At 39.5% G+C, this 14,951-nt stretch overlaps 1 protein-coding gene across 4 annotated transcripts in view; it reads left to right on the top strand.

Annotated features, from left to right (window-relative positions):
- TENM1 (teneurin transmembrane protein 1) overlaps positions 1 to 14,951 on the top strand; it is an 801,117-nt gene that overhangs the window by 655,246 nt on the left and 130,920 nt on the right. For all 4 annotated transcript variants that reach the window (XM_059156967.1, XM_059156964.1, XM_059156965.1 and 1 more), the window contains exons 19-20: positions 6,048 to 6,309; positions 8,791 to 9,058. In XM_059156967.1, the coding sequence (XP_059012950.1) occupies positions 6,048 to 6,309; positions 8,791 to 9,058 (530 nt within the window). The remainder of the gene's footprint in view (positions 1 to 6,047; positions 6,310 to 8,790; positions 9,059 to 14,951) is intronic.

Here is a 14,951-nt window from a genome sequence, read left to right as displayed (position 1 = left end):
CTAAATCAAACCAAATTTTTCTTCTATTATAACTGTGCACTATTACCCAAGTCTTCTTGAAACCCTAGCCATTTGGAAAGTTTCCTAGACTTCATCCAATTCCATATATCAATCTGACTTCAAAATTCAATGATTATGGACATTGGGGAGGGTATGTGCTTTGGTGAGTGCTGTGAAGTATGTAAACCTGGTGATTCACAGACCTGTACCCCTCCCTGGGGATAAAAATATATGTTTATAAAAAATAAAAAATTTAAAAAAAATTAAAAATTAAAAAAAAATTCAGTGTGATGATGCAGGTCAGAAAGAGGGAGCCATGGAGCACTTGGGCCATCCTTCAACGGCAGCCTCAAAATATTTTAGAAATGAAGACATCCAAAAGGTTTCTCCCAGAAGTACAGAATTCAGCCTCATTAGGATATTTAATGTGTCCTTCCTAGATGGCCTATTTTAACTAGTGGCTGAAACTGATTGACAAGCACGGTCAGCCTAACCAATTCTCTTTGGTGTCTGTATAACTGTAGTGATTTAACCTCAACACCAACCACCAGGCTACTCTCTAAGGGGTAATCAGGTTCTCTGAAACCTGGGAAGTAAGACCACTAAGTAAAACCTTTTCATCCCAGAGAAGGATTTGCTCACAAAAACATTTCTGTTTATCATTTAGGTTGACAGTTTGTCTATCATTTAGGTAGACATTTGTTCAGAATATTTGAGTCAATAGGCTCACATGTCCAGCTTAAAGGTACCTCTTTATGACTCTCAGGAACACTGTAATGATGGCCTTGGGGTGCCCCAGTCTCCAGATGGCTACTCTTAAAAATGAACTACTCATGACAAGCTGCTTTAGGAATCACATAAAGAGATGTTGGCTTGGAAGTTTATCATAGTGTGAAAGACCGTCTTATTTCAAGAACCTACAATCAAACCTTATCAATCCTAACCACTTCAGAATTGTTAATTGTTCAACCTAGGCTATGCTGAATTTATTTTTTTCAACTGCCTGTCAAGAAAAGGATTATAAAAATTAATTAAAGAACCTAATAAGGAAAAGTTTAACATACTTAAGAAAAACTGTTTCTAAGACTTCAGTAAATCATATGAATGATCTGTATGTAAATTATATTGCTAATTATTAACTAGCCATCTATATATTAGAATAAACTCAGCAAAATTACTCTGGGTACAGATAGTCTAAATACACACACACACACACACACACACACACACATATCCATTGCATATATATGTATATATGCAATAAAAAGTACATTTCCTTTTAAATAGTCCATAATTGGAACTCTCTACTAATTCAAAGGGACCTTTCTCCCAATTAGATTGAATGATAAAATTTTGGTAGTTCCCTCACCAGTGACTGGTACACAGAAGTGGCCTCTGCCTTGCCAGCATGTTCAACCATGTACCAGAAATTTTAAAATGGACTATTTCTTTAACTAGAATATGCCCTCAGAGACATTTGACCTCTCTTGGAGAACTCACGGGCCTTTAGGGTTTGTTTTTTTTTTTTAGTATGTGTAGAAAGGTTTCAGTGAATTATTTGATATTTACAAAAGAGCTTAAAAGAAACAAGGTCTAAAAAATCTAAAAATTTCTGTTTCCAGTTTACTGACAACATTAAAAAGGAACAATTTTTGTCGTCATTTTTGTGTTTTTTGTTTAAAGTAAAATGCCAAGACCCTCGTCTGCTGAGTTCTCTGTGGAACTAGGTTTATGTAGATGACAGATACAGCCAGAGTCCCCTCTGGCAATAACTCTCCCCTCAGGCTCCACAAAGGGTGTAAGCATTCAAAATCTGTGCCCCAAATGCCAAGCAGACTGTCCCACTGTCATCTCCTGGACATAAAGTGACAGGGTGATGGGAGTTTCCATTTATATATCTCTGCTTTTTGCTCTCTCAGACCAAGTACGTACATTTCAAAAGCAGAGTATAGTAAAGAAACTATACCCGAGAGCAAAAGGATTCTAGAAAGGCTGAGATTAGCATTTAAATACCCAGTAGACATTTAAAAAAAAATAAAAATAAATACCCAGTAGACAGAGAGTGATAGGTAAAATGCTGTAAGAAGCCCTCTGTCTCCAAATCTCAGTCCAACCTATCTGCCCCCTTGCCTGTAGTTCCCACCAGTGGTATCACTGCTTTAGGTTAAGCTGTTGACTCTAAAAGTCCCAGTTAAATGCAAATATGTTGTGTGGGTTGTAGAACTAATTACCCCCATTATCATCCATTTGCTCAAGTTAATTGACAACTTTCCCTAGAGAAGCAAGAAAAGTCTAGGTCATGGGACCAAAGTGATGTATAAAAAGCAGAAGGAAGGATGTCAGTGGAAGAAGGAGCCCTTTAAAAGGAAAAAGGCATTAAGACGTGCAGATTGGGAGAGGCCAAAGTAGCAGAATAGAAGAAAAAGGCAATTCTAAAGGAAAAATGAATATGTATGAGTGTCTACTGTATGCCAGGCACTTTCATAAGTGTTGATCTGTGTCATCATCCCAACAGCTTATGGGATAGGAAACATTATTATCATCTTCCCCATTTGGCAGATGAGAAAACATATCCAAACTAACACAGCTAATAAGGGTCAAGCCCAGAATTTGAACCCAAGTAACCTGGCTCTTATCTTCTATGATTAGCCACCTTCAACTCGGATTATGTAACAGGTGCTCAGGAAAGTTTTGAAAGAGAACTTTTTTATATTATAGTTCAGCTAGTGAGAAGCACAATAGGTGAAAGGCTGACCTTCTTAGAAGATTCTTGAGAAGCACTAAAAGGTCTCCAGAACTTTGGAAGACTTTGGAAAATAAAATGGGGAGTTCCCTCTGATTCCCCTCAAGTCAAGAGTTATGGATTTATGGATACTGTAAGGCAGAAATAAGCATTTTGCTTTGGCCTCAATAGTCTTCCATCTACCTTAGGACTGGTCTGAGTTACTAGGGATCAACAAGTCTCCAAATAAATAGGTCCTCTCTCCCTTGGGTCTTTTGTACTCACTATCATATGACTTCATAACTTGTTCTTAATGACCCATGCCAATGGAGATCATTTGTGGTGGGGGAAATCCCAAAGAATTAATGATCCCGGGAACATGCAATTTGGCATTGGAATGATTAAATGGAATTTTGGCCCCAGAGCCACATCCACCTCTGCGGCAATTGATTGAGTCAGTCTGACCATGTCTACTGTATATACCACGTAGGCTGGAAGAGGAAAAAAATCAGTCAGGTTTCTTCAGAAAAGCAGAACCTGTGTGTGTATATGTGTGTACATACATACATACAAATGTATACATAATAGAGAGAAAAAGAGCTTTCAAGAAATTGGCTTGTGTGATTGTGAGGTTGGCAAGCTCAAACCTGTAGAGACTGGTAAACTGCAATCTCTTGGGAAGGAGTTGATACTACCTCAGCAGTTTTGAAACAATTCCTTCTTCCTCAGAGAAACTTCAGTTTTGCTCTTAAGGTCTTGCAACTAAATGTATGAGGCACTCCCATATTATCAAGGGTAATCTCCTTTACTTAAGATCAACTAAGTGTAGATATTAACTACATCTACAGAATGCCTCCACAGCAACACCTAGATTAGTGTCTGAATAACTGGGTACTATAGCCCTGCCACATTGACAGATAAAAGTAAACCATCACAGGAAACCTAGGGGAAGTTCCCAGAAGAATTTAAAAATCGGTACCTTCTTCTATAGATAATCAGAAGCTGGCCTACAGTTCATTTGGTCTACACGAGGATACATCTATAAATGTAATAAGGCCAAGGATCCGTTTTGGGAAGAAAGTTAACATTTGTTGAGTCCTTGACCCTTAAGTCTTTCTTGTATTTACTCATTAGCAGTAACAGCTGATTGATGGATTATATTAGCCCCATTTTACTAATCAGGAAACAGAAATTCATGGAAGTTAAATAACTAGCCCAAAGACACAAAGTTAACACGGCAGAGCTGGGATTCGAACCCAGGGGTGTATGAAACCAAAACCCATTCTTTCTATAAAACAAGATGCCTGTCCTGTCTGCTTAATCTTTCTAGACATAGAGAATAATCCCCAGGTACATACGTTTTTCTTTGGATAGTGTGTGTGTGTGTGTGTGTGTGTGTATGAGTGTGTGTGTGTGTGCGCGCACACACACACATTTGTTTTTGTTTTCAAATAAATAAGCACTTCAGTTTTAAAGAGGCAAGAGCCAAGGTTTGGGCAAAGCAAACTTGCCCATGAACATGGAAGTAAATCAACATAACATGTTAATGAGAGGAAAGGTCTCTTGACAAGTAGTGTAGGATTTCCCCCACCATACATGCCTTAAACTGCTTCTGTATTATCATGAATTCAGCCTCTCTGCCTTAAATCATAAGCCATTTGGGTTTTCTTTTTTTAGTTCAAACCTAGATTATTTTCTATAACTATTGTAGTCCTTCAGACCCTCTTTTTGAAAACTGCTTTATTACTACAACCACTTGACTAAAAAAAATAGCAATAAAAAATACAGTGTTAGCCATCCTTTGTTACTGCCCATTTATCTTTATCTGGAAGATTTCTGCAACAAGACATGATTGGCAATCCTATAATAAATATAATAAATGTCATATGAAGGGAATGGTGAGCTATCCATAATTAAGTCTGATTCCCTATTAGGGCATTCTATCATTGAAAAAGTGTTTTACAGAAAGATCTCTTTTAATGCAGGGAATTGCTTACATCTCTCTCCTGTGGATTTAAGTTGCTTTGAATATTAAGGAGCATCATATTGCCCTTTATCCATTTTTATGATATAATGGTAATAATTTATCATTATCTTACTTTTACATAGGATCTTATGCTTTTTGAATGCTTTCAAATACATTATCTCCAAAACATCATTATGCTTACAAGAGAAGTAAGGTAGAATCATCTAGTGCAGAATGAACTGAAATCTAAGTCTGTTATGCTCCAACGCAAGAGTAATGTCAAGTACCACATCAAGTGATGGACAGAATTGGCTTACAGGAGAGGTAGTCTTGCTTTGTCAGAGATAGGGAAGCTGTTGTCAGCGGAGATGGATAGGGTCCATTACAGGCTGTCTTACAAAAGGAAACCAAGGGGCATTCTAGACAGACCCAGAAATCCTAAATGTAGACTTCAAGTAGAATCAGGAGGCGAAGTGGGCCGGCAGATGTGGAGGGTTCAGGCATGGTATTGTTCAAGCAAATTTCACTGAAAAGCTTTCCTCTGCTGCTATCTTTCTCCGAATCCCGTCTCAAAGACACCGCCAGATTTTGACACTATGTTTGTGATTCTGAACAAGATAGTTAACCTTTTGGCTCTTTACTTTTCTTGAGTTATATTATAGTAATTTTTTTGAGGATGAATAATGTATTATATTAAAGATGCTGCTGAATGTTAAGTGGTAAGTTACAGCTTTGCAGAAATACATGCAGTGATTTTGTTTAAGATAGTATTAAAATTGATTTACAAATTCGGGGTGAACATCAACTGGTGATATGGAGTTTTTCCTCAAAAGTCTACTGGATAGTGAAAAGAAGTCATCCATATATTTAGCTAGAAGGAATTTATAAAAACAGAAATATGAATGGGTGGAGTTGAGCCCCAAAGGAAAGAAAGTGCACTAAAATTATGTATTTTTTAAATTTTTTTAAATTTATTTTTTATTTTCAGCATAAAAGTATTCATTATTTTTGCACCACACCCAGTGCTCCATGCAATCCGTGCCCTCTATAATACCCACCACTTGGTACCCCGACCTCCCACCCCCCACCCCTTCAAAACCCTCAGATTGTTTTTCAGAGTCCATAGTCTCTCATGGTTCACCTCCCCTTCCAATTTCCCTCAACTCCCTTCTCCTCTCTAACTCCCCATGTCCTTCTGGACTGGAAGAGATTATGCTGAGTGAAATAAGTCAAGCAGAGAGAGTCAATTATCATATGGTTTCACTTATTTGTGGAGCATAACAAATTACGTATTTTTTAACTTGAACTTTATTTTGGTTGTTCATTTGGTTGAAACTGTCTTCTGTTTTTCCTTCTCAGCTTTGACCTTGTAGCCATTGGTGGTATTTCTGTCATCTTAATCTTTGATCGATCACCTTTCCTGTCTGAGAAGAGGACACTCTGGTTGCCTTGGAATCAGTTCATTGTGGTAGAGAAAGTAACCATGCAGAGGGTTGTATCAGATCCACCATCCTGTGACATCTCCAACTTTATCAGCCCAAACCCTATTGTGCTTCCTTCACCACTCACATCATTTGGAGGGTCCTGCCCAGAGAGGGGAACTATTGTTCCTGAGCTGCAGGTGGGTACATTGGCCTTTAGATGCATGAAATCATAGTATTAAGGAGTGGTTCATGGCGTAAAATGGCTGGATTACTTTTCCTGGTACTTCTGCCAGCCCTGTAATAGGCTGCCCTTCATTTATCAAGAGAGGCCTTCAAATATAATCTCTCTGGCACACATTTGCAAAGTGATTGGCCAGGGCTATAGGGTGCTATCTATAGCCATAGAACAAAGCAAGATGAACTAGCTGTCTTGAGAATTAAACCCCAAACCTTGACCTAATGAACACTGTGCTCTAAGAACAAAGCTAGCTAGCTAGCTCAATAGTGATAACAGTATAATCAATGAGGTGGGACAAGTTTTTGGTCCTGAAATTAAAGCTCCTTAAGAAATGTAGTTTTCTTCCATTGTCTAGTTTGTATCCATTGTCATTGTTCTCAAAAGTCATGATGATGCCTGTTGGTTAGCTGTGTTTGGTAAAGGTGGTTTTCAGTCGTATGGGTTTTGTTTAAAGCTTTGCTTTTGGGTATTCAAGCATTATGGTTAGAGGAAGATGTATTTTTGAACCTTGGTATTTTATAGTTCCTGAGAATGTTTCTTCATTGCGCCTTCAATATTTTCATTTCAATATTAAGCCATTCAAACATCTATAGTATAATTTCCTCATCATGTTGTAGAAACATTTAATGATAGTTAAATTCAGAAGCCACCAAAATGGACCCAAGTCACACAGGTCCAGAATTCAAGGGGTATAATCAAGAGGAAGTCAATGGACATTTTGAGATTGAATTTTTTTTCTTCCATCACAGCATTCCCAGCAGCTGTTAGCAATGCCCAAAGGATACCACCTGTGAAAGACTCCCCCAAAAAATAGTGCTGTGCAGGAAAAGGAGTCCAATGAGTTTCCCCTCCTGTCTTTTCCACTGGTTTTCCTTAGAAAGGAAGAAAAAACCAAGACCATATTTTTTTTTTTAAAGATTTTATTTATTTATTTGTCAGAGAGAGAGTGAGTGAGAGCGAGCACAGGTAGACAGAGTGGAAGGAAGAGTCAGAGGGAGAAGCAGGCTCCCTGTGGAGCAAGGAGCCCGATGTGGGACTCGATCCCAGGACGCTGGGATCATGACCTGAGCCGAAGGCAGCTGCTTAACCAACTGAGCCACCCAGGCGTCCCCCAAGACCATATTTTATGAGTGCATTGAACGTACTCCAGTCTCTGTATATTTGTCATTAGGAAGTACAGGTCTCTTTCTGCACAGAAGTTTTCAGACTCCTCTAGGATTGCATGTTTCCATAGGGAAATGATGCACTAAGGTGGTAAGTGTCCCACTGGCCTTCACTGTTGTACTTCTGCTGTCATCTAAGAAGACAAAGCCATTGGACAGCTCGGGTATCAACGAGCTAATGTAAAGGAAGGAAAATCAGGCAAAGAATGGACAAAAACATTTTATGTCCCCAGAAAAAGAATGACCAGAAATCCTGGACAATATGAGATACCATGTGTCTAACAACCTGTCCTACTATGTGCACTCGTTTGGAAAAGGAACAAGGTTCTGAGCTAAAAATGAGTGAGGACACAAAGTATCCACACTATTCATGTCACCTTAAAAGTATTGGATAGGCTCTTTCTTCGGCTGAGTTCTGAAAATTCAAAGTCATGGAACACAGGATTCAGTTTTAGTGACCACTTTTGGTTGATTAACTCCATCTGTGCGAATAAACAACTAAGCAATAGCAATTAATTAAAGAAGCCAAGTGGTAGTTTCATTCTGGGACCAGCATTTAATGTAAAATGTGCATAAGAGTTAATAGGAGTTATTTGCTTCTCAGTCACAAGTGCCAACTTGGAAAAACTTATTCCCAGCTACTGGTAGGTCGAAGCACAGAGAAATATGTAAGCAAAATTTGATTAAAAAATTGACCCTTAGGGTCATTCTAAAGGTCTAAAGAAGACAGGTTTGATGGCTTCAGTAAAGATTAATTCTAGGGAAACCATAATCTCTGTCATAAAATATCACTTTGCTGAGCCTGTTTCTGGAGTTCTTCCTCCTAGAGAGCCTGGCCTGAATCAGGATTATAGCAGTGGTTTTGTGATATATGACTTAATACACCAAACAAGATTGTCTGTATGTGTATATAAGAAAAAGACCCCTCAGTGCAGCACAGAGCACTGAAATGCTTGACATTCAGCAGTGTGATCTTCTCCAACTCCTACTAAGCAATTTTTGGAACACTGTTGACAAACTAAAACTGTTCTTTTCACAGTCTTTCCTGGCAGGGAAAAAAGGAGCACAGTCCTCAGGGTTGCTTGCATGTCTTGTCCCCATGTGGATTGAGTGGAAAATTCAAAACCTATGGCCACACAGCCTCCCCAAGATTCTTGCCTTGGCAACCTCAGGATCCCTTTAGCCTCTCTCCTTTGGTGTGTCTCTAAGACTAGAAAGCACGCAGTGTCCTCTACCCATGACCACTGATAGAGCTTATCTGGCTTTTTGTCTTTCAGGTTGTACAGGAGGAGATTCCCATTCCTTCCAGCTTTGTGAGGCTGAGTTACCTGAGCAGCCGCACCCCTGGGTATAAAACCCTGCTCCGGATCCTTCTGACGCATTCGACCATTCCAGTGGGAATGATAAAAGTACACCTCACGGTGGCTGTGGAAGGACGGCTCACACAGAAGTGGTTTCCTGCTGCAATTAATCTCATCTACACATTTGCTTGGAATAAGACCGACATCTATGGACAGAAGGTTTGGGGCCTGGCAGAGGCTTTGGGTATGTTGAACTAATTCTTTGTAAATAACAGCATTATGTTCACCAAACAGAAAATACTAGTTGCATATTAATTTGTATGTGGAATAATTATGTACCAGAACATTATGGTTTTCTTTTATTTAAAGGATCTAAGGCATTTTTTTCATCCAGACCACTTTCTTTGAACCTATTTAGTGTCCCCTTTTGACAGATTTTTGCTTCAAAACTAGTTTAGTTCTCCTCTCAGGATGGCTGTGTACCAGAAGCGTCACACACTATCTGACTTGTAACTGTCTCCAGAGCTGAATATTGCCTTCTAACTGTGACCTTTGGTGTGGCATTCTTTAGGCCATGTTTTGGGGTTTGACATTTAGACTGTCATTTCCACTTAGAAACTACAAAATTTTAACTTATAGGCATCTCCACTTATTATCTCTTCTGTCTAAGATAGTTAAACTCCATTAACTTGTTACTTCAATAGGCTAAATGCAAAAAAAAATCATCTCACCTTCTTAGTCCTTTTGATTTGCTGTTATTTCAAGACTTTAAAACCTAGATCTTAGAGATAGTAGGAACCTTTAGAGGTCCTTTGGGCCTATGGTTCTCAGATATTTAATTCTGTCAGATAAATGACATTTAAAAAAATTAACTGAAACAGATTTGCCAACTTTTTATTTTGCCAAGCAAGAATATCTTAAAAAGAAAGGGAAAAAAAAACCTACTATAATCTACTACTCGCCTACCACTACCATAATTTCATCAAGGAGAGGGATATCTTAACATCAGAAAAGAGAATACTCTGTCCTAAAAAAATGACAGTAAGCAATCTAATACTGATGCTCAGAGAGAGACAGACAGCAATGTCTTTTTTGCCCTCTCACCCTATAGAAGACAGTGAAAACTGTCTAAGGGACCTGACACGTGGAGTCACAGTTGGGAGCCATTGACTTTTGTGCCTTCAGGCAGTATTTCATGGAAACCACCCTTGGACAGATGAGAAGACTATTTTTAAAGGTCTCCAGAGGAGATGTTTTCATATCCTCCCTTGGAAGTGTCTATCATGGAATAACTCCCATATAACTGACATTTATCTTTTAGACTGTGGTGTGTCAATTTCCCCCCTGTCTTTCCAGAGAAAAACAAATAGAGGAGGGAAACAAAGACTAGTGACTCTTCTTTGCCCAAGAGATCCTCATATATTTAAAAAATTAACTCATCTTAGTTGGACTTTATTAGAGTGCAAGAAGCATAGAGTGGTTCAGATTTCCTCAGTTAATGAGGAGTTATTGTAAAGACATGGGAAAGTAAGAAAGAACAAGAAAAGGTATCAGCAAACTGCAGCCTTGCTGAAGATACATTGTAATTCTAGGAAGCCAGCATCTGCTCTGTCAACTTAACAACATCTCCAGTTGTCCCCTCTGCAACCAGGGTCCGCTGCCACCCTCCATGGTGACTCAGCTACACTGATGCCTGAACTCATCACTTCTCCCATACAGGCTTCTGCTCAATCCCTATTTCCATGACTGTAGTGGTTAAGAGAACAACTCTGGTGCGAGACTCCCTCTGTGGGTTCAAATCATCACTTGTCTACTTAGTAGCTATGAAACACTGGATCCATGAGTTAATCCCCAGGTGCCACAGTTTCTCCATCTATAAAATGGGTATCATAAAGAGAATGCTGCTCATAAGTTATTATAATAGGAGGATTAAATGAGGTTAATAATGTAAAGTGCTTCACAGTAAGCACTCAATAGATGTTCAGCACTGGTAGTGTTTTTGCTGTTCTGTTGGTGGCTGGAGTATTGAGATCACAAGGTATAAAGCTTGGAACCTAGGTAGGTATTTCTTGTCTCAGCTTCTTTAAGTAGGGAACTGGGTATAGCAGGCAAGCACTCAGTTATTCTCCATTTTCCCTTCTTGCGCCACACACACACACACACATACACACACACACACACACACACACAATCTCTTCTCTACCCTTCTCTGGGCTATGAGAGTCTGGCTTCTAGGGAACCCAATGCCTGGACTCATTCACTCTCTGGCTTCCCATTTGAAGTGGTCAAGAGGTGGCACCATCTGGAGACTGCAGGGTGGAAGGAGAAGGAGGTCAGGGTACTTCCCCCTTGCCCTGCCTCATTGCAGTTCTGGCAACAACTACATTAGAAGATGGCGTCTCCTGCCTGGTAGCCCCTCCTCCACATCCCCAGGCTCGCTGGTCTTCTGTATCATCATTCCCTCCCTTTGCCCCTGCAAACCCGGGAAGCTTCTCAGTGTTGCCAGTCCCTGAGTGGGTCACCAGCCCTTGTCGATTCCCTTCACCCTGCTCGTGTTGCTGTAAAGAGCCCCTTCATCTGACTCTCTGCATGAACACTTGAATATGATGTGTGATTCCTGCAGGGACCTGGACTGTTGCACACTCAAACCTCATGTTCTCTCTGGGATACTATCCTAAGGATTTTGCTTCCCTAGGATAACCCAAAATTCCACTAACTTTTCTCCATAGGGCTTTGTTTTCTACTTTCTTATTTACCCTCCACAGAACCCCTACTGGTTCACTGAGTTTTGTTTGTTTGTTTGTTTTTAGTTTTTTCTTCAGTTGTGACACTTAGCAGTTTACCCAGTACTCTCATGAAGAGCTGACCAAGACAATGTCTAGAAGCTATTTCTTGCCAGGGTTCCCATAAATGCAGCTCAACCTTACTTTTTTTTTTTTTAGGATTTTAGTTATTTATTTGACAGAGAGAGATCACAAGTAGGCAGAGAGGCAGGCAGAGAGAGAGAGAAAGGAGGAAGCAGGCTCCCTGCTGAGCAGAGAGCCCGATGCGGGACTCGATCCCAGGACCCTGAGATCATGACCTGAGCCGAAGGCAGCGGCTTAACCCGCTGAGCCACTCAGGCACCCCTCAACCTTACTTTTTAAAATAATGGTTTTATTGAGATATAATTCACATACCACAAATTTCACCTGTTTAAAGTATACAAATAAGTGATTTTTAGTGTTTTCACAGTGTCATACAACTATCATCAATATCTAATTCCAGAACATTCTCAGCATTACCCCACAAAGTGGCACCTCACGCACACTAACAGTCACTGTTCACTCCTCCCTCTTCTCCAGGCCCTGACAACCGTCAGCCTCCTTTTGTCTTTATGCATCTACCTCTTTTGAATATTTCAAACAAATAGAATCATACAATATATCATCTTTCATATTTGGCTTCTTTCTCTTGGCATAGTGTTTCCAAAGTTCATCCATGTCAAAGCATGTATCAGTGCTTCATTCCTTTCTGTGACTTAAGAATATTCTGTTGCATGGATACCACATTTTGTTTGTTCATTCATCAACTGATGGACATTTGGGCTGCTTTACACCTCTTAGATATCATGAGTGGTGCTGCTATGAACATTCATATGCAAGTATTTCTTTGAATATCTCTTTTCACTTCTTGGGGAAATATACCTAGGAATAGATCTGTTAGATCATATGGTAATTCTGTTTGACTTGTTGAGAAACTCACCAAACTGTTTTCCCTGGTGTCTGCATCATTTTATCAACCTTACTTTATGCATAAAATGTGTTACTTCTCTTTCTTTTAAATACCTCCAGTGCTAAAGATTCTAAAATTTTCTTCCTTGCTGTAGTTAAGCACTCTTCATGACTTAGCCTCTAAGATACCCATGGATTATTGAATAAATAGCTAAAACACTAAGAAAAGCAAAGACTTTCTAGTATACGCACGAGTGATGAAGCCTCTGTTCCTACTGTTTGCCGATGGGTATTGGTTTACTTTCTATTTCTACAGTGATATTCCTGGTTAAAACTTCCTGAAGAATGGGGCACCTCGGTGGCTCAGTGGGTTAAAGCCTCTGCCTTTGGCTCAGGCCATGATCCCAGGATCCTGGGATCAAACCCCTCGTTGGGCTCTCTGCTCAGCGGGGAGCCTGCTTCCTCCTCTCTGCCTCTCTGCCTACTTGTGATCTCTCTGTCAAATAAATAAATAAATAATCTTAAAAAAAAAAAAACCTTCCTGAAGCATTCTAACTATAAATTGGCCTTAATTAAAATGCTAAAGTATATGTTGTTGGTTCACTTTTAAGGCTAGTAACGGTAACAAAAGCAAAAGAAAATTGATGTACTCAGAAATATCCAGAGAGGACAAAAAAAAAAGTGTTACTCATAATATTTTATGTGCACGTAAAGGACATAATTTTTTAGGGTAGAGAAAGAACACTGGCAAAGATCTCCAACAAATAGTCAAAATAATCTCAAGCATGTGCCTAAAATGGGTCATGGAATATTTACCTTGTAGGAAATGTCCCTGATAATCATGGTTAAAGGAATCTTTACTTACTACCTAGTCTCCATATCCATATCCATGAAGACTAAGAGAATTTGACAATGGTAAAATTTTAGAGCAGGTGGTAGAATGAAGTTGGAGAATCTAATTCTCTGCCGATGGATTGTGAGCACCTGAAGAACACAACAGACTATAAATGTTCAGGTCATAAAAGAATGAAGACAAAGGGATCAAGTATGTGGCTGCTGAGCTTGTACCTTAATGGACATGACTAAATCTGAAACATGAAGAAAATATTTAGCTGTACTCCTGCCCATATTTTATAATCGCTTAACTAATGTGAGAAGAAACATACTACATTTTGCACCAGATATTGACAATGTTGCTATATATACGTCATTTCTCAGGTTTGCTTCAGATTCAGAAGTCCTAGTATAGTCTTTTGGCATGCAGAATAACGACCACCGCCCCCAAAGATGTTCATCCCTGATATCTGTGGATGTATTATGCTACATGGCAAAAGAGAATTAAGGTTGCAAAAGGAATTAAGGATGATCAGCTGACCTTGAGATGGGATGATTATCCTGGAAGAAGTGGAAGATGGAGTCAGAAAGGGAGGTCAGAGTCATAGGAAGGTATAACCATAGAAGAAAGGCACAGCAGGGTCAGATATTGCTGGTCTTGAAGATGGGAGAAGTGAGCCAAGCAACAAGGATGCTGGTGACCTCTAGAAGTTACAGAAGGCAAGGAAATGGATTCTTCTTTAGAGCCTCTGGGAGGAATCAGCCTGCTGACACCTTGATTTTAGCACAGTGAGACCCATTTCAGACTTCTTACCTCCTTAACTGTAAGATAATAAATATGTCTCATTTGAAGCCTCTATGTTTGTGGTAATCTGTTACAACAGTAATAGGAGGCAAACCTTGACCTATACAGTCCCAGTTATAGCAAGGATTTGGGTTAAAACTATGGCTGGAAAGTTCTCCCACTCTTCTTTCCTTTTCAAGCCCATTAAATATGAACCTCTGTCCCACCTATTTCTGGGCGATGGAGAAAGAGGAGATCAGCTTTAAACAAGCTGAATTTGAAGTGATGGTGAATATCTAAACTGAAAGGCCCACTTAGTTTGGAATGTAGGACTCTTGTTTCTCACGTAGCTCAGCTAGGGGTATTGGTGGCATTCTGAAAGGATAGAGTGTCTCAGAGGAAGAATAGAAGGTTGAGGGACAGCCACAGTGAGAAAGGAGTGCCTGAGATCCTACAGTATCCCACCGGTTTTTGTTTTGTTTGGTTTTGGTTTTGGTTTTGGTTTGGGGTTGTTTTGTTTGCAATGCAACAGCTTTCGCAAGTAGAGGGATAATACCAGAGTAAGTAAATTACCAACAGAGATTGTGTGAACTACTTCCTTGGGAAAGTATCAATGACAACTGATAAGATTGATTAATCCAAGTACAATATTGATCAAGTAGAAGAAGAGTAAAATCACCCCCAGGGTTGCAGTACAAATACCAGAATCTCTAGTTCATCCGGCTTAAAGATTTTGTTGTCTGATACACAGATAAGACTCCACTGCTAAAAAACTCCATCTGTGCATTTGAAATAATTTGGCCCTA

This window comes from Mustela lutreola, chromosome X (genome assembly GCF_030435805.1).
Source record: "Mustela lutreola isolate mMusLut2 chromosome X, mMusLut2.pri, whole genome shotgun sequence".
NCBI classification, from domain to species: Eukaryota; Metazoa; Chordata; class Mammalia; order Carnivora; family Mustelidae; genus Mustela; species Mustela lutreola.
This window is presented reverse-complemented; position numbering and strand designations above follow the sequence as displayed.